Raw genomic sequence first — 21,317 nt, 5'->3', positions numbered from 1 at the left:
ATTAGTTCCACAATACACACTATGAAGATAGATTTTTCAAGAAGACAAGATGATTGTCTTTTGTTTTTTCTATTGTTTTACATAGGTATACTGTCATCGTCTGGCTAGCCTTTTCCCAACTGTGTCGGGATCAGCTTCCAGTCTAATTAGATGCAGCCGAGTACCAGTGTGCCTCATGGAGTGTCTGACTGTCTGCCCTTTTCAACCCAGTTACATGAGCAACACTCTTTGGTAAGACCATGAAGGTGCATGATATGGTGTGGGGGAATGTCAAGGTGTAATCAAAGTCGGTACTCACTGATTTGCTGCACAGCTATCTGCTGTTGTTGGTGCTGCTGGTGCGCGGCCGCGGCGGCCGTGGCGGCGGCGTGCGCGGCCGCCTGCGCGCTCAGCACGTGGGCCGTCAGCTCGCCGCCCACCAGCCCGCCGTCCAGCACCTCCACACCTCCCAGCGCCCCGCTAGAATATAACCCCATCATTGTCACTACCGCACACAACTGTTCGCGACTATCAACTAAATTATTTACGTAAATATCGATGGCCGAATCACGATTCGGTCCACCGACGCTTTCACTTTGTGGCAGAGAGAAAAAAAACAAAACACTATCTGTTTACATTCAGCCGAATTTCCCGCCAATGATTTGGCTATGATTAAGTTTAAAATAAATTATCTCCGATGACATTGGAATATAATTGAAGCGTACACATAATAATTAGTGTATCATTAACTTACATTTCACACGGCGCGTACATTTATTATTGTGGCGATATTTTATTCAAATTATACATTAAAATAAACGATGGAGGTCGCTTTTCGGTTTAAAATGTTTATGGTGATTGACATTTCATTTTAAAACAATACGTTATGTCACAAATGACAGTTAAAAAAGTAAGCAATAGAACGTAAACATTTACGTTTCACCATGTTGAAGCAAATGTGACTTTTGAAGTCTTGTGACCCGCGTAAATAACTGAGCAGGTAATACAGAATTTAATTTTATTCTCGCTTCCATAAAGTCTTTAATATCATGAGTCGTGACATCCACGACGTTCGGGAAATTTAGAATCTCCTGAAGCTTCTCAGGGGACGTAAATATTTGCATATTGGATGAAACAGTACACGAATTTGATATGTGACGCCGCGCTCGAGATAAATCTGTAACATCACAAATGAAATGGTATCAGATATATTTGACTACCTTCAATTTTAACTCGAAAATTTAAATGAAGCTTTTATTTATAGTTGAATAAGTCATAATCTATAGTGACGATCGCAAAAACTGTTTACTACTTGCATTAAGAATAAAATAAAGTGATACAACTCTCAGGGGTTTGTTATAAGGGAGCTTTGTAGGAGTTAGTTTATTAATCTTATTAATGGACCCACCCCTTCCATCAATAGCTAAGAAGTAAAAAAAAATAATAAAGAAGCTTCCTGCAGTCTCAGTACTAAAACCAGATAATATACAAACAACTTTTAAAAGAAACATTATATTCCTTTAAAATTCTACACGAACGAGTGTAATAGAAAAGCGGCGCCGGAAAAGCTTTTATTTTATTGAAAATGAACTTATCCGTACAGCTGGTCCACAGAAATTACCCTCCTACGAGTTGCGCATTTCATCTCGACATATCTCTTTCTAACTTGGGTGCTGCGTCTCTGTTTCTCTCTTGGACCAATATACGTATTACTGTCGGGCATACCCGCGGGGCGTATTGGTATCTCGCTTCTGGTTGAAGGGTGTGGTGGGAGCCTGTGGGCCAGTGGTGACAAACGGACACTGCTGATAATACTGATTTTGATTCTATGTTTGAGTAAACTGTGGTATTATTGAATCAAGGATTGGACGGATTTTATTGTAACAATATTTTTGGAGAATAATTCGAACTTTAAATTGCCATAAATATATTTTTTCCTCATCACTGACAGCAGATTAAACTTAACGCAAACAATTTTTATACAAAAAAATACATCTGCACCCAGAACTTGTAAAGCCCTTTAAACAAATTAAGAAATTATTACAAAGTGTAATCCTGTTCACCAACTTTGATAGATGCTCGCTTTCCGAGGGATCTTTTCAGGAATTCCCTTGTCCAACTATAAATCAGAGAGGAGCGCAATTTATCTCGTCTGAAGATGATGTGGGGTCCATCGTTACAGCCTCACACTATTCTTGTTAGAATTGTACTCGAGATATCTATTGTGTTCTATAAAAAATGTCACACACAAATAACAGTCGTTAAAAATACATATTTCATGTTTGTGATTTATTTTGCGAGCGTTTTCCATTAGCGGGAAGTTGTCTCATTATGTAGTACAAGGAGCGGGCCCGTTAAGTAAATTGTTAATTATTGTATGTTCAAACAGCTGTTAGGGAATTTAAAGGAACTTTTTTCCGGTTAGGAAATTAAAGATAGGACTGCAATCTAAAGCTATCATCATAATGCCTGGCCTTTTCGCCACTGTGTACTTATACATAATATGTTGGGGTCAGCTTTTAGTCTAAACGGATGCTGCAGAGTACCCGTGTTTTACAGTTTTTGACTGCCTATCTGACCTTCTTTAGCTCAGTTACCAGTTATCAGGTAACCCGATACTTCTTGGCTAAGACCCCTAACGACTGCCAAAGATGTTCAAATGACAGCAGATACCCAGCAATTGATCGTGCCTTCCGACCCATCCACGGTCCAACCGCGCCAATCTTTGCTTAAAATCGATCGAACCGTGAGGCTTTGACTTAGCTACGAGCCCTCTCATCTACTTTAAAGTAGCAATAAAGTATGCAATCTAAACGTATTGCATTAAAAAATTCATTTTCTAATCTCAAAGTGTGAATAGCAATGTCATTCAACCATAAGAAACTGCCATGTACTTGTGCCCCCACTACACAATGACGCAACGTTTTATCGCAATGAATGAAGTTGCGATAAATTAAGACACCGTAAAGTGAGAAAAAAGGTCAGCCCCTCGGAGTTAGGAAAGATGAGCGGAGATGCCATAATGCAGGTAGGTCAGGCACATTCTTTTATGTCAAATAGGTATGGTGGTCATGTCCAAAACGATCAGTTACGAACTAACGAGGCGTTCGGGTTTTTTGAGACATCTGTCAACGATTTTTGATTTTACAAAAAATGATCTGGTCCAAAGAAGGCTTTTAATGGTTAAGAAAAACGTTGCACGCACGTTGTTGCGCTACTTCTTAGGTGACTTTTGGTAATGGCACCTCCACTAGTCATTTTGTTCTCCATGGTCAGCCGTGACAAATAGTTTCTTTAATTTCCTCTCGGGTCAGAGGCGAAGCGGCTGCCCGTTTGTTACGAGCTGTCGATGGTGGGGCTGAATAAGTCATTTACACAATGGAAAATGTTTAAAATCTCTATATTGCTAGCGTTTTTATCATGTGTTCGAATTGCCTATGCCAAATATATTACAATATCGTTGAAAAACGCTGTATTTTATTTTAAGTGTAGTATGTATTTATAACCAACTAGGATGTTTGTTATTTTTGTATTAAATAAAGGTACAATAATTGAAACGTAATTGGTTACATCCTAAAGGCAGACAAAAAATATAGTTTAGTACTTTAGTCGAATAGTAACATGACATCACTAGAGTTTATTCGCTTTAAATAATAACGATTTTAATGGCGGCAAAAACTTTAACCGTTACTTTTTTATCTGATTTGATATATTTTTTGCAAAATAAATACCAAAAGAGGACTTATTTGCCTTCTTAATCGTAATAGGTGACTGGAAATAAGCAACCTGACATTTTATTCAATGGAAATACGAGCTTACGACTCCAAAAGTTGACATACAAAAATACGAACTACTTTTTCAAGTTTTTATCACTTTTCTTGTACGGAAAGTTGTGCAGAAACCGCGGAACTTGTGCTATTAAAATGTCTTTAGTATTAATATCTGTTTCTGCGAAGTAATCCAGGCTTATTTAATTAGTTATGCCTGGGTATTAAACTTGGTAACTAGTGTAAGAAGTTCTGCGCTTAAGAACATAAGATATTTGTGTTGCTGGGGAGTTTGTTTCGGCGGTTCTTACAGCTAAAATACGTCGGAAGTGGTGAAGGGTGGGCGTTTTTGCTTTCATCTCATATGTGGAAATCTTTGGATACTTAGTTAAGCGCATTTTTTCGGTTTTGAGGCGTATTACCAGAAATTATATGCGAATAGTGAACGCCTATCTATGCTAGCAGAAAGCACCGAAGAAATCATTTCTATTTCCCTTACACCTAAACGCTACTTAAATCTGATGAGATCATCCGAATTCAACCGGCTTTTCTGCGGTTCTGCCACATTCAGACTCATCCGGTCGATTCGACCGATTCGCTGCGAGCGCATTTCATAAGAATATGAGAGATTTCGTAAGATTTCATGAAAGACATACACGTATTCGTTAAGTTATTTAGCTCTGATGTGCCTTCACCATACGAGTGTCAAACAATATAGCATCAACCTATATAAGTAAAATTATATCCTCACAGATCGATACAAACTACATACAAAACAAACAGTCACAACGTCATAATTCTTACATTTTAAAATGGACGTAGTTATGCAGAAACGTTCCAACCCACTGTACGCGTAAATGCTTATATCTCAAATTAAACTTGAATTTGAGATATAAGCATTTACGCGTTTCAGTTGTATTCTTTTTTATTCTAACTAGTAAAGGTACTAGAGGTTTTATTGTTGAATTATATTGAGTTTAGATAACCATATGCTAAATTTTAGGCTGTTCAATCACAATAACTCGATTTCGGGTGACTTGTGGGTTGGAACGTTTCTGCATAACTACGTCCAAATAATGAAGAGTTATCCCTCGTTCATCTGTTGTCCTGCTACCCTCCGGTCATTGACCCCGCTACGTCACAGCGAGGGATGGGCGCGAAACTGAGCTAAACAGGCACACTGGTTTGGCAACACGAAAATATATTACTCATGTGTGCTATATTCTGATTTGTATGATTTAAAATAAGAGAAGTTTTGTAGAATGTCTTACCTCGTCTATTGGAATAAGGTGAGTAAACAGGTACGATTCAGTTACGGTCAGTTACTAATAGGTACGATTTTTAACCGATCTCGAAAATAAGAGGTCCTCAGTTTGACCAGTATGTATGTTAGTGCGCTATGATCTCACGTTTTGGTGAACCGGTTTTCAGCGTAGTATTTTTCAGATTCAGGAAAAGGATTTAGGGTATTATTGAAGCCGTTTTTTTTGGGTTTTTAAGCAATATTTTACCACTCTTGGCTGCTATTCTCACAAACTATTGGATAGATCCGAACTTAAAAATCATTCAATATTGGATAGCCCATTTATCGAGGAAAAGTTATAGGCTACTTATCCAGGCGACTAGAGTGGGCCTCAGTGGATGCGGGTGAAACTGCTCATGAAAGCTAGTACCTATAAGATCCTAATAGCCAAAAGGCCTAGATAAGAGGTATCTTTATATACGGTTGGATGACGTTATCTGACAGGTTTAAAGATTAAGCCCCGTTTGTGTCTTCAAAGGCCTACCTAAGTTACCTAGAGAAAACCGTTAGACATACGGTAGGGACTCTTGAAGAACCACTAGACTGAACTAGGGTTTGGTATTAATCGGGGTTTTAAAGGTAAGTAGGCTGTCTTTAAGGTTCTAAAACTTGAGGACTTCAGGTCTTTTACCTGCTTGTAATCTTAAGGTTCGTTTGGCTCGCAGTTTTCTTCAAAGTATTATAATAGTAAGGAACCTTTCCGGATTTATTTCTTTGAAGGTGCCAACTTATTGTCCTTTTAATGACCACTTCCTATAAACGAGAAACGAATCGTTTTGATTACGGACGGTAACTTTGACGTTTATTTATTGTACGAACCCACGTGAGCTTGCCCAAAAATGACTTTTTGTAGGAACCGGGCATTTAATTCTTCGGTGGTCTTCATTTAGATATTTTCCTAACAGCTTGAACAATGTCTTAACTCTTAACACACATAATATTGTAAATATATGCACGTAGTTGACATACAATGTATGTGTAGGAGTATTAAATTATGCTCGTCTGCGCAGCAGGTCAAGCGAGCGAGCTCGTGTTCTCACATAATAATGCGAGGATTTTATGCACGAGCTTTCATAACAAGTTTCAAAGATTTTTGACATTATTATTTGTAAGCTTTTCTTTTCTTTCAGTTTTTTTCTATTACAACTAGATACTTCTGAGAAATGCAAATCCTCTATAGTATATGTCTTCAAATATCATAAAGATGAAGATTTTGTTCGTATGCTCTAATTTTAGAATTACTGGACCGATTTGGGAAATTCCTTCAGTGATAGATAGGCTATTTACTAAGAAAGGCTATCTATCCGAGTGCGCAAAAGTAATAAAAGTGCGCAAAGTCTAAGAGACGTTATTAAAATAACCGCTGCCGAAAAAAAGTGCTGTAATACGAAGACAAGAAATTATTTAAATAACTTCTTACTAGTAATAATTTTGAAAATATTCTCCGGTGAAATTCCGTTCCTATGCTGAAGATGCATATCTTCAATATTACTCTGAATAAAAGTCTTGCAAGATTTTGGCTGACGTCTTTCAGTGACGCCCGCAACTTTCATTTCTTCGAAGTTGTTTTCAAGATGTGGGTGTGTAAGGGCGTTGAATAGTTGAACTAAATTGCTAGTTCTCAGGGGACCTTCATGTGAACTGTAGATGAATCAAATGCTGCTCATTGTTTCTATTTATTAGGTTTTGTAACTAAGTATTATACACTCACTAGCCATTTTCCAAAGTTTCCTCCGCGTCCGATAGGAACTACTATCCGTATCGGGACATAATATAGCCTATCTTACTCGGGAAGAGTGGAGCTTTCCTTGAAAGAATTTTTCAATTCGGTTCAGTAGTTTCGGAGCCTTTACACGGAGTACAAACAAACAATTCTCCTCTTCATTATATTAGTACCTACAGATGTAGAACGATAATTGCCATAATAATGTATGAAAATCAGATGAAAATTCAGCTTGATAAATAGGAATCAGAACATCAAGTGTTTCAGTACGTGTGAGACGGTTGCCAGGACAACGGCGAGCCCCCCAATAACCTACTTCCCGCTGTCGGCCTCTTCCGACTGTGTGGGACGAAAACAATGTCCTATTCGGTACAACGGTGACGAATATCGCGAACCAAATGATGTGGATATTATTTATAGTGTTTTTCTTGTAACGTAGACACGAGAGAGTATTATTTTGAGTAAAATTGATTTGATAATGTTCCAAAGGTAACATAAAAAAAGATTCCGACGTATTGAGAACTTTTTCCTTTCTGGGAAATCGGTTAAAATGTGCGACAACAGCAATTGAAAATATCTGCTCTTAATTCTGAAAATTCATAAAATTAAAAGCTATTATAATATTACTTTCAGAGTTTCAGTTGAAAATTCAGAGTAAAGTAGTAAAAATACGATGTGAGCTTTCATTTTATAATAGAAGCTCTGTATTTTAGACACAATGCTTTCTTGAAATAGAAGATATGAAATGCTAGTAGCAATGACCGATATTCTAGCAGCGAGGGGCGCTTTGTTCAGCTCGCCGAGAGAATTCTCAGGTCACATTTACATAAAGAATTTCCTATTCAGGAAAATGCTCTGCTTTTATTCAGAAGATATGAAGATTGCCAATAACTAAATGATGCAGAAGATTAGACAAATCCTATGTGTGAATCAAATATGGCGGACGCTTGTTTCGACTTTGACAGCCATTAACGTGTGTTCAAGTGATGCGACCAAAAAATCGACTAAAAATCTTCGAAATTCGAAAGCCACCAAAAAGAAACATAGACAACCCCAAAGATGCGTGCTGATGAATTAAACCATTTTTTTTACTGGAAAATCGATAGTTGATTGTGGGCGTTCATTGAGGGTGTCGTAGCGGCCGCGGGGGGTGTTGGCGCGTGCGCGGGGCGGCGGGCGGAGGGGCGCGGCGGCGCGGCTGGCACGCCGCTCACTCGGCCGCGCGCCGCCGCCCGACTCGCGCGTCACGACCATATTGTCCTGTCACAGCAGTACGTGTTGCCACAGTTACTGCTGCGTCCGGACAAGCGGGCCGTGGCGTCGCACCCTCATCACGGAAGACCAGCGCTGTTCTCTGTTCTGTATATACTCTGTACTAACGACTCTCTTGCAGGTTATAGTTGACAAGACACGAGGAAGCAGCTGTACAGTAGTTCTGATTATCTGTATCGTGTTCAGTGTGTTCGTGGTGTAGTGTGAGTGTGCCGGAGCCCTGCATGCTGCTGCCGAGACGACAGTGGTTCAACACATGATCACCGGAGGGTGCATATATCGAGCGGCGCTCTGCGCATGCGTGCCACATTTTTTCGCTGCATCTGATACTCCGGCCATTTTCTACTCGCGAATCGTGTTCTATTCCATTTTAGGGGAAAATGTATCTTATATATGTTGTGTTTAAGCTATTATTGTAACGCTGACGTGTATATCTTTAGATTTTATTACTGTTTTCATTTCATTGATTTGAAAGGGTCTTAGCTCCGTCGGTGGCGCGAGGGTGAAGTTTCAAAGAAGCCCACAATATGGACCTCTGCCCAGCCCGTGAGAGACGCAGCATGAAGATACATTAATTATATTCCAACAAGAACTATTTTCCTTAGCAATTTCCCAGATTTTCGCGAAGGAGCCTTTATTTAATTAATTAGAAAAGCTTTTTATTTGCGGTAGTTAAGCGCGAGCACTATATTACTTCAGCACAAACAGCGGGGTGCGAGGAGGTGGGGGTGAGGTCTTTGCCCTGGCGGCGTAAGACTCAAATAATTATTGTTTTATGTCCTCATTTTAGGCGTAGTTTTATAGGTTTGGCGTTGGACAGCTCGCCGGAGTGACGGCGAGGCGTTGTCATGGCGCGATGACGCCATGAGACGGCGGGTGGCAACGGAGCTTTAGACATAGCCTTTTATTGCACTGTACATATTTTATTTAACTTTACATTAATATAACAGTTTTCTATTTAGATAGCACGCTAAATTATTAGCACTTCAAATGGAATAGAATAATTGATCACTTGACAGCTTTAGGGTTGTTTGTAGAGCGATCGATTTCGTGTGTTGTTTTAGTCGATTTTTTTCTGTTAATGTTTTTAATCGATTATATTTTTTGTCTTTTGTTTTAATATTATTTTTTGTACGTTTAAAGTGTTTATAAGTAAGTTTTCTTAAGTAATACTATATCTAAAGTAGTGGGTTGTCTTAGAAGTGAGCAAGGGCGTTGCCATAGCACTCTTAAGCGACGGGGAGCATTGCCACAGTATTCGGTGTTTATGGGCAATAGTTGCCGCACCTTGGGCGTTGCTCTATGTGGTAGTGTATAGGTTATATTAGGATAGTGCCCAGTGTAGATTTAGTATATAGGTCATATTTAACACCATGTCTAGGGCAGAACGAATTAATTTCACCTGTAGGTATTATTAATTAATGCATGATATGTTAATATGTCGATTGATTTGTTGACATTTATTTTCAACTTTAAGCCATTTAGTAAATTTATGAAAAATATAGGTGGTTAAATTTGTCTGTTTCTGTAGTAAATATAATAGCTAAAAGTACTTAATACATAATTGGCAAAATAAATACGAAATAAAATAGGTACAACAGGTCGAACTGTAGATAAAAAGCTATACCAACGAATAATGACTATTACTATAGCAATTCGCATTTTTTTTTTGGGTTTTACCTATTAGATATTATGATTTGACTACATTATCAAGGAAATAGCATATAGCGTAGTAAAATATCGTAGCCGCGTAGCATCTACACCGTAGTTAGGCTACGTAGGCGATTCGGTTACGATTGGCCTACGTAGCCCGGCTGCGTAGCATTGGCGTAGCATCTTAGGACGGGGCGATATATATTGTCAATTATTTTTTTATAAATAATGTTATGTCGTGGGTGAGGAGGAAATTATACGCGATTTAAAAAAATATATGGTTTTAGTTTTTATTACATACAAATGTAAACTTCAGTTGTTAAATACATAATTTGAAAATATTTTATGTTGTTTTCTTTTCTCCTTGCATTGACTTATCTATGTATAGATCTGCCTAAATAGATATAGGGTTATTTTTTTTAACAAATAGCTTTTTATAAGATAAGTAAAGCAGATAGGCGTGATTAATATTTAGCATAATTGATATTATTGACAAAAACTATATTTAAACTGATAGGTACAAAGCTGGTTAAAGCCTACCCTAAAATAATAGGAAAAAGCCTAGGTATACAATGATAATAGCCTAGGTAGGTAAAAACATTAAACAAATGTACTAAACATTCATTCCATTTATCTACACCGTCCGCAAAAAACTTCTTTTTAGAAAATCCTCGAAAAATTGTCAAAGGATAGTCGAACACGCGCACGTAAGCCTGTTTTTCATTCGGGGGCAAAGCCCCGATATCCCTTATGTTCCTTTGTAGGCAACATATTACATTACTACTTCACGTCTCGTGAGGAGCGAGGTAACAACTGCTTCTTTTGATATCGGGGAATGGTAGGCATGTAGCTGTGTATGATGTGTTATTTTGTATGTTGGTAGGTATTTTGCAACGTATTTTATTTAACTTTTAACGGTGACACGGGAGAGTTACTGCGGCGCTGGAATGCTATACAAGCAAAAATTAGATAAATAAATTTAAAATACTTGTTTAGAAAGTTAAATGAGCGCTTACTAGCTGTGGTAAGGAACCTGAACAATTTTTTTACTAAAATTTTGTTGTTTATATTTATTTTCAATTTGTTTGCAATTTTTGTCTTGAATAGGTTTTATAAAGTAAGGTTAACTGTCGTTAAGTAGTTTGCTATACTTTAAGTATTTGTCACAAGTACATAGGTAGTGTGTGATTAATGAATCAAAAAAATAGAACGTCCTCTGGGAAAGTCTGGCCAGACATAAAAAGTTTCCGACCGACAAGTAAGTACAAATGCCTGTAGGTACACACCACTCTGCCTGATAAATGTGAAACAAGCAAAAAAACAGAATTGGGAACGAAATTGCGTCCACTATCTCACCAGCTTTCAGTAAAATAGAAAAAAACCTTCGCCATTTTGTTCTTAGCGGATTCCATTTTAGATACTCGCCAGTCATTACTTTGAAACTAACAAAAAAAGTTCCATCCTACTATCCAGCTTAATTTCATTGCAACCGAATCACCGTGATTTTGTCATTTTACAACAGAAAAAAATGCCACATCACTTTGACGTTTCTACAAAGTTATACATGCAGCTGTCAAAACCAATTTCACAGGAACATCAACCTTACAGCTTTGAAATAAAGTTCATTTGACAGTTGGGCGATGATAAAAGGAAGTTGGTATTGATGTTGCCAATAGACTAATGAAGTGAGAAGAAAAAAAAGTAGGTTTTATAAAAAGTTGGCACCAGTAACGAGCTATGGGAAGTTCCCTCCTGCCGCGCGGACACTGATGGGAAATTGTATCCCATTTCCCGAGATTCTCGTTCGTGTCCGCTTTTTTTCTGTATTTCTAGGTTACACAGCAAAAAAGGAATTGTAGCAAAGCGAGGAAATGACTACGTGGTGAAAAATACACTCAATCCGTGTTAAGTTTTAATGGAAGCCTAATGATAGATTTTCTCTTGTCAGTGACATAATGAAAAAAAAATTGTCCGTCTTTCATCAGAATGTATGATAGCAGGTATTAGGTATCTATCCACATTTAAGAAAAACAATTATCCAATTTTACACATACCTATTTGTAAATGAAGTTTTCAAAACATTGAACAAATATTCAAACAAATATTAAAAAACGACTAAATGAAAAGTTACTAAATTAATAAGGCGCGTCACTACTGTCGAAAGCGGCAGCGGCGGGAAAAAAAAAAAACAAAAAACTGTTTGATTGATGGAATATTTACGAGTTGTATTTTGGAAAATAACTTTACACGGAGAAATAAAAGTCACTTTGGTTTAGTTTCTAAGTAATTAGGTAGTTTATAGGGCTGTATTAGGTATAACAGATACATGCATTTCTCCGTTCTCCATGGTTCCGATTTGTTATAGTTTGAACTTAATAGGTACCTATTCTACTTAATATTTATTATAAAGCCGAAAGTATGATAAACACACTAATATTACCTACATAGGCGAAAGTATGTGTGTATGTTTATTACTTCACCCACAAACAACTAGATTTTCATAAAATAAAGAAAACTGCTGGTATAAGCCAATTTTATACACCCAAACCTTAGAATTATCAAAATAAAAGGCTCAGCACCCTAATCCTCCAAAGTGCACGTAAAATAATGATATTCTAAGCACCTCTGTCTGCATGAACAATAAAGCGAGAGCACATTAATATCAGATAGCCGGGGCCTGCAGTTTATGACGTGGAAGCGACATCACGAACAGATAACCGGAGCTAATGGACGACCATAGCATATTTTATACTTATAGGTTATTTATTAGGTGGCAGAGGGGTTTAGAATAGATTAATTGATTGGCAAGATTTTTAATATTTCCGTATCTAAAGGGAAAAACCTAGCTAAGATTTCGTTTTAGACTGGCCGTCTGTCCGTCCGTCTATGTCGCTAGGTTGTAGGTATCTCATGAATCGTAATACTTAGACAGTTGTTTTCACAGATGTAATGGATTTCTATTGCTACTTAAACAAGAAATACTGAACTAGAGTAAGATAAATAGGTATTATAGGGTTTTTTAGGGTTTACGGAACCCTTCGACAATAATGCGTAATGAGTAAGATATAGGCTCTACTGCCTATATGTCACCAAAACCCAGCTCGTTAGCTAGTTCCTTATTACGAAAATAAAGATTGCTGAAAAAGACCTCATTCTAATTGACCGTTTACCCCTCCTCACTATATTAAAATCACCTAAACAAAGGCTTAGCACTCCACCAATAAGTTAGGTCCATTTATTTTAACTGAAGGCGGTCCCACACGAGCTGTTGTGAGTCACGGTCTTTTGTCATACGCAGGTCTGTGTGGGATGTCGCACAGACTGTGTGGGATGTGTGTGGGATGTGGTGAAGGGTCGCGTGTAGAGAAGTGCTATAGCGATAGTATGCTATAGTTTATAGATGATGTTGATTGATTTTGAAACCCGAAAATTAACTGGCTATGGTATGGTAAATCTTTAATTTGGCTTGGTTTAGATTTTTTTGTTTTTATCCGAGGACTAGCTTACTAGGTTTTGTGTTTCTAGAAATGTGGTTTAAATATATACGTCAGTAAACAATATAAATAAGGTAAACTATGTAATAATTATGCCATACTTAGGAAACTGTCACAGATAAACTTTTAACAGGTAAGTATATTCTTTCTAGTTGTGCCTTTAAAAACTACCCAAAGACATTCATAAGAGTGCTCTAAGCAAATATAAATATACCTACATCTACTCTTACGTGTAAGTCCTACACCAATCTACTAATGTTTCTGCTTAGTAAAATCATCTTTTAAAATAATATTTTTAACAACAAACAGCAGCCGGTTAAACATATCTTCTGTATATCTATATCCTCGCTCCTACCGTATGTAATGTACCACAGATTATGCCACATTACTGCAAGTGTCATACAAAGGAGCTCGTCTGTCACTGCGGTACACAATAACACTTGACTGAAGGGCGCCATTTTATGTGGCTTATCTGTGGTTAATGACATAAGCTATTCAGTTTTCCCGCATTTTTATATGTACTTTAGAAAGGAGGATGGAAATTATCACATTAAAAAGGCTATTTGTTTCAGGGTTGATAATATTCTTATATCTGTGTGTATCTGAGACTGGCTTTTGCCACCGGTTTCACTCACGTGTTGTAGAAACTGCTTCGCGCAACCGGACAAAAGCGTATGCCTAGCCTTACTAAATAGTTAGGCTATCTTACACTAAAAGATCTGTTAAATCGGTACACTAGTTTGCGACATTAGCGCGTTGAAACCAACAAACAATTTCTTCAGCTTTTATGATTCCGTAAAAGCTCATATTTTCAAAATAATAAAGCCGACCTCTACGTAGTTGGGAAAATGCTCGGAGGATGATGATGATTCCAAAATAAATGGAACCCCAGCACCGCAGCTATCCCGTAGCTAAATTTCAAAAATAACGATTTCCAATTATTTCAGTGGTCCAAAATCACATCAGTTTTCAAAAAACATTTAGGAAACGCAAAAAAAAATAAATACCACTTGATGTCGTTCAGAAATTGACATCTAATGGATTCGTAATTCGTTGTAAATTATATTTTGTCCCGAAACATGAATTTGATGATATATTTAATGAGCCATTACCGTAATGTTATGGTTTGTGCTTCGATACCAATGTTGGTCATAAATTCAATATGCAAAAGTAAATGATAATAAGTTACAGTTAGTAATCTATACTTAAATCATAAAGTAAATACTTAAATGTACTTAAGTATGTTGTGATTTCCTATAATGTATTTCACATAATTTAAATAGATCTAAAAATATGAAATCTAAAATAACCGAAAGCGTAAACTATTAACATAGGATCAGTATTCTGAAAAAAAATTGTCGGTTTGCACTGTTAACTGTATGCAGCTGAGTATGTAGGTATCAGTATTTTACATAGAGCATAATTTGCTTATCTATCTTCCTCAACCGATTTATCCAGGCACCCCGATAGTAAGACTGGTTGTCAGACTTCCTGACTTCTGTCTTGTCGTTACGACTGCCAAAAATATGAAAGCTGGCACCCACCAAAATATCGAACTTTAAAAAAACTAAAGTCCACTTATTTATCGCGAAAATAAACATTAAATTACCATACCTCTTTCATTAATATAATGTAAGTAGGTCTCCAAAAACTCTTTTTCAGTAAATAGGTACCTATAATCCCCGGAGGTTCAGCCATAGTTCGTATTAAGCAGGTCGTTAAACTATAGTTCGGCCATTCAGAGAATGCGTTCCTGACACGTCGCGATTGAACTGACGACGTAACTTTGCAATGGCGTTGCAGTTACGATAAAAATATTTTTGCTGGTTGTTTACCGTTTTAACAATTGAGGAGCATTAAAACAACATTATTATATCAATAATCAATGAATGTTATTACGTCGTCAGTTCAATCGCGACGTGTCAGGAACGCATTCTCTGAATGGCCGAACTATAGTTTCCTCAATTCGTTTATTGCTTAGCTATGGGTACGCCATCGATCTTCTATTGTTTACAAGGTAAATACTGCCGTGCAAGTCCCATGGGATTGAGAACGGCAGTTAATGTTAATAATGTATTATTTGATTATTTAAAGCTTTTATTTAATTGCTTAACCCTTTAGTGTCAAAATTGTAGTAAATTGCTTTTTTAATCTTTTATATTTTTGCCTTGAGCGCTGCTGTACGAAACAAGACTTGTTAAGTTTGACAAAAATAAAAACATAATTAGAAATGGTCATATCTTATATATTGTAGTCTCTAAAAATGGAGAACTTAGCTGTACTGCCTCAATTCTGCAAGATCCAAATATCTGGATAAGTTTTGTAAAATAGTACCTGAAACAAAAAAAAGAACATTGAGCACATCGCCATCTATCGGCAGTAACACCAAAACAAAAAAGCTTCGTCTTCACCTCCCGACACTTCAAGTTAGTACCCCTACCCGCTGCTAGATGGCGCTAAACACAAGTTTACTTGAACAATGGAATTTATTGATTTACGCCTCTGGGGGAGGCTTGGGGTGAGGGAGCGAACTCTCGCAGACTATTTGTGTGTCCCTGTGCAAAATTTACCGTTGACACGAATCAAATTATGTACAGAACGGATTCTCTCATTTATATCATACTTTATTGATTTCACTCGTTCTTTCAAATAAATAATTTAATACTACACAGTATTCTGCGCCTGTCTCCGTATATTGATCACGGGACTTTATTTGGCACCATTTTGCTTTTAAAGTATCGAGTTACGGAATATCGAACAAAAAAATGTTTTTCGCTAAAAAGTTTTTAATTTTACGCTCGTAGAAGCGTAGCCGGCTACGATTAATCGTAGCGCTACGCCGTAGGCTTTTGCTACGCTTTGTAGGTGAAACTGTAGTTTCATTTAAAATGAATATTTTTTAGGAACGTTACTGACCTATGCTCATAAAATGAACTCTATAAGTTATTTTATACTGTCAACATTAAAATATTAGGAAAGACTGTATATCCGTGTAAAACAAAAACCAAAAACCATTGATCCCGATTTAGAAAGGGGTCTTTAAGTTCCCAGGGGTATCGTGTCACGCCACCCAGTAACTAGTTTGCCGATGTCAAACTGACAGTCACTCACTGGCCTTATAATATCACTGGTATTTAACTACATAACATATTATTTGGAAAAAATAAGATGTAGGATGTAATAATGTACCATCACAGTAAATATTACTCTGTGATACATTATAGATGATAGATGTCATAAGTATGTGTTTGATCATGTTTGTTATCCTACTTCCTACAAATATTACAAATGTGATAGTTTGTGAGAATGAATGGATGTATGTTTGTTATTCTTCCACTCTACAACTACTGGACCGATTTGGTTGAAGTTTGTTATGTAGACAGGTGATACCCTGGATTAACACATAGGCGACTTTTTACCAACACACCATGCGGGCGAAGCCGCGAGCGGAAGCTAGTATATAATAATTAAGTCCTCCTAGCCGATTGTCGGCCACGGCGCTTCTTATAGGTAAGGAGGTTTGCCGAAGCTAGTATTGAAATATATTCGATTAAAAAATGAACTGAAATATAGTCCAATAAATGTCATTTAAGAACTACCTCGTTAGTACAGCTAGCAATCAAATCATAAAAGCGATCGCTACATTGTAAACTTTTAATTATTAAGCCGAGGGACACTCGCAGTTGATGCACTTTGTTATTTTATGTAGTTTCATGCACTAGTTGATGCACTGACAGACGAGGTCGCGGGTTCGATTCCGAAGTCAGAACAAAGTTTTATCGGGATCCATATAAGGTTACTAATAACTGAACATCTTTGGCAGTCGTTATAGGCAGTTAGATTAGAAGCCAGTAAGTCTGACAAACAGTCTTGGTATTGGATGCCGTGGAATAGCAAGGAATTTACACACTTTTTCAAGGAAAATATATATAAATACATGTTGTATAAAGTAATGTGGGTTGACATTGAACTTTTAACATACAAATCTGTGCATATTTTTACAGTTATCATTGAATGAGACATCACTTTGTTTGAAAATCTTCATACACATGCATTGTCTTTGTATGCCTCAGCAGCGCTCAGTAGTGGCCGACTCATACAAATATATCGTGCACAAATGTACTTATTTTTACACAGCCAAGTGTGGCTCACCCGTCTTCGCGTACAATATATTTGTGATTAAGTGGCGGCGTTATATAGTATACTCATCAACATGCCCCGAGCCTTTTCCGAACTATGTTGGGGACGCCTTCCAGTCTCACCGGATGCAGTTGAGTACCAGTGCTTTACAAGGAGTGACTACCTATCTGACCTCCTCAATCTAGTTACCCGGGCAACCACGTTTCGACAATTCATGATTTTCAATTCAAATGTAATGTACCTCTATATTCAATACAGGTATTAATTAAACCAGAAATCCCTGCACGTGTACCGCATACACAAAATCTAGGTAAGTACGAAAGGTCAGGCTTTTCCAATTATGTTGAGAGGATGCAGTTTAATACCAGTGGTTTACACAGATACCGCTTATCTGACCTGATGTCAAATTTCTATCTCTAGTAAGGAAAACCAAAGATAGGCAGAATTTTGGGAATGGCCGTATCTGGGCAACAGGATGCTCAAATTGTACGTGGGCAACACGGTACTTAAGTTGTACTAATTGACAGTAAGATGGTTGAAAAGACGAGATTCCCCCTCGGTGCGGCACTATGACGCACACCGCATGTATCTCGCTGTAGCAAACATTACTAACATGTCACACATTCTAGCTGTGGACATATTTTTATTCGCGAACAAATGTGCGCGAGCAATTTTGATGGATTCTCACTACAACACGTTCTTGTATGTACAACTCTTAAGTCTATCTACCTACATTACCAATACACTTTTAGAAACATGGTTAAATCGCTATGACATAAATGGTCACCCATCCACATACTGACTGCCAACTTGTGTCTGTTATTGAATCAAAAGTAGCCCCTCTGCACTAAAATTGTCAAAACAATTAAAATTAACACATCCACTGGTCGACATAAACAGCCTATACCTATGTATTGCGACCTACTTCCCGCAGTCGGGCGACAGTTGTCCCATCCGGTGGCCGCGGGTTTATTGAAAGCATTTAGATTAGTTCACATGTGTCCGCACCTGACTGCTGCTGGGTTATTTACCTCTAAATATTAGGTGTAAGTATATGTTTAATAGGCTGTAAAATATGTATAGGTAAAGTTATCTTTGCCTATGTGATATGGCGTAAGAATTTGTTGGCCTGAACACGCTAATCTTAGGAACCACAGAACCGGTGTGGACAATTCTTGCACTAATGTGTAATCCATTTATTGAAAAGGTTATAGGCTAATTTTTAACTGGTTGCACGGAGAAGATCCCACGAGACGCGGAGAAAGCCGCTGTTAATTTTTAATAATAATTAAACATCACTGTCCCAAAATCTAGCAAACCATGCTTTTCTGAAAAACATAAAACATTTAAAATAAGGTTAACATGATTCTTCGTATGTTACATCAGCCCCCGTAGGAAGCAATAGCCCGCAAACGTCAGCCATTAGGAGCAGCCATTACAGGCAGGTGGCTAGTGGCTAATGGCTGGGATATTCTAATCGGCTCGGCCCTCGATCACGGCTCTGAGGATATTTGATAATGTTTGACAGCTGTCGCGGATATATCGCTTTTACGATCCGTGGCACGTTTTTCTTGGGTCATATTTTACGTAAATTTAGCAAATTAATCAGCTGTGGATACAGATTTTTAAACGCATCGAATTACGTGTAATAATGCTGTCATTAGTTACACCAAAATATCAATACGAATGTTATACAGAGGAAAACTTTGTTTGTTTGACATAATGGATTAACACAAAAACTACTGGACTAATTTAAAAAAATCTTTCTCTACAAGAAAGCTACATTATCTGCGAGTAACATAGGCTATATTTTATCCCGATCCGGGTGATAGTTCCCACGAAATGCGGGTGAAACCGCGGGAAAACGGTTAGAAAGCTCCAAGTTAACCGACAACGTAAACGTCAGTTTTGTTAAAACAAATGTTTGCTGTGAAATTTTCACGTTCAATTTCAAACTTAACATTAGTTTTGTCTGTGAACTTGGCCTAAGTTTGGTCACTTTTAATTTAAGCATAAACAAGGCTTTCACCGACACCACAATGTCAGTTTTTCTTAAAATTGCTATATGAAAATGGAATATAAAAATTCATTAAAAGTCCACAACTTTCTATTAGCAATACACCATAACTATTTCCATTTATCGACAATGCACATCACTAGTATCGACATCGACGGCCGTGCAATAACTCGACAAGCTATACGCAATAATGTGCGCGCCGCGGCGCAAGACACGCGCGCTCGTAAACAGATCGGATAAGGACTACATGTGACATTGTTATTACATAGGATAGGTTTGTGTCAATACGATTTGTTTATACATGTGTTAAAGGCTGTTGTTGTGTAACAATTTAAAGATAGACATTCAAATGTTCGGAGTCAGAATCGCTATGAAACTGATCCAAGAATTGGTCAAGAGATTGGTTTAAACCACGGACGTTTGAGAGAGTCAGTTATGTTAGCAATGATTCAGCAAGCTACAATACAATATTCAATTATGTTACTGCGAATTCATCCTCATTGTATATGTTGTATCCTCATTGTATAATGAGCCAAAGTCACTTGAGGATAACGTCACTTTCTTTCAATGAAACTATTTTTAGACCATAAAAAGGAATGCGTAATAAAAATATAGCAAACACACATATTTTCTATAACAACATCCATTAGCCGAATCTTCGAACGATTCACAAAAATTGTGTCGTCAGCTCACGAGAGCCTAGCAATCAATATAGCCAGACAGAGTGACGCCCAGTGTGTTTACAGCGGAGCGCGGTACTAGGGCGCCAGCGACAGAAGGAGCGCTCTGTGCTGTGCGCGAACACTTGTGCTGTCAGAGCAATGTGCAGCTCACGAGAGCCTAGCAATCAATATAGCCAGACAGAGTGACGCCCAGTGTGTTTACAGCAGAGCGCGGTACTAGGGCGCCAGCGACAGAAGGAGCGCTCTGTGCTGTGCGCGAACACTTGTGCTGTCAGAGCAATGTGCAGCTCACGAGAGCCTAGCAATCAATATAGCCAGACAGAGTGACGCCCAGTGTGTTTACAGCAGAGCGCGGTACTAGGGCGCCAGCGACAGAAGGAGCGCTCTGTGCTGTGCGCGAACACTTGTGCTGTCAGAGCAATGTGCAGCTCACGAGAGCCTAGCAATCAATATAGCCAGACAGAGTGACGCCCAGTGTTTACAGCAGAGCGCGGTACTAGGGCGCCAGCGACAGAAGGAGCGCTCTGTGCTGTGCGCGAACACTTGTGCTGTCAGAGCAATGTGCAGCTCACGAGAGCCTAGCAATCAATATAGCCAGACAGAGTGACGCCCAGTGTATTTACAGCAGATCGCGGTACTAGGGCGCCAGCGACAGAAGGAGCGCTCTGTGCTGTGCGCGAACACTTGTGCTATAAGAGCAATGTGCAGCTCACGAGAGCCTGCGAAATTGCGATCTTTCTATGCGAGCACATGCTAGCACTGAACTCGCGCCATTGCGTACATATTTTTGTTAATTTGCTCGCTAACAAATGAGCGCGAACAATTGTGGTGAAACCGCTGGCAGAACCTAATACGAACTCTAAAGATGAGTTGTACCATTGCACGATAACCGAACCATAACCCAGCCTAAAATGGCCAACCATTGGTCAAATCAGCAATTTTGATAATTCATAACCAGCTGTCAAAGTCGCTGGTTTGGTTGTCCTTACAGGAAAATGGTAGGTACAACCCACAATTATAAACAAAACTTAATATCGGAAAAAAATATGAACCTTCTGCAATTCTCTGTTGAGTAGAATACCATCCGGATTTATGAGCTCCTAGTAATTGGGGTGGCTACCCGCCCAGATTCAAGATATATATACCTACTTACTTTTTGTATTACTACCTACCTATACATTTTTGTCCTTGTCTCGGAAGGCACGATAAACTGGTGGAACCAGGTTGTCACTTATAAATATGTTTGGTAATTGTTTAGTCAGAAGCCAGAAAGTCTGACAATCAGT

At 38.1% G+C, this 21,317-nt stretch overlaps 1 protein-coding gene and 1 long non-coding RNA gene across 3 annotated transcripts in view; both read right to left on the bottom strand.

Annotated features, from left to right (window-relative positions):
- LOC124643997 (RNA-binding protein Musashi homolog 2) overlaps nt 1-21,317 on the bottom strand; it is a 117,746-nt gene that overhangs the window by 9,248 nt on the left and 87,181 nt on the right. For both annotated transcript variants that reach the window (XM_047183151.1, XM_047183152.1), the window contains exon 2: nt 299-459. In XM_047183151.1, coding sequence (XP_047039107.1) covers nt 299-459 — 161 coding nt within the window. The remainder of the gene's footprint in view (nt 1-298; nt 460-21,317) is intronic.
- LOC124643998 overlaps nt 15,371-21,317 on the bottom strand; it is a 47,845-nt gene continuing 41,898 nt past the window's right edge. The window contains exon 3 of the long non-coding RNA XR_006985995.1: nt 15,371-15,525. This is a non-coding gene — a long non-coding RNA (uncharacterized LOC124643998). The remainder of the gene's footprint in view (nt 15,526-21,317) is intronic.

The sequence above is a fragment of the Helicoverpa zea genome, chromosome 29, assembly GCF_022581195.2.
Source record: "Helicoverpa zea isolate HzStark_Cry1AcR chromosome 29, ilHelZeax1.1, whole genome shotgun sequence".
In the NCBI taxonomy this organism is placed as follows: Eukaryota; Metazoa; Arthropoda; class Insecta; order Lepidoptera; family Noctuidae; genus Helicoverpa; species Helicoverpa zea.
Note: the sequence above shows the minus strand (reverse complement) of the source record. Positions and strands in the feature narration are given on the sequence as shown.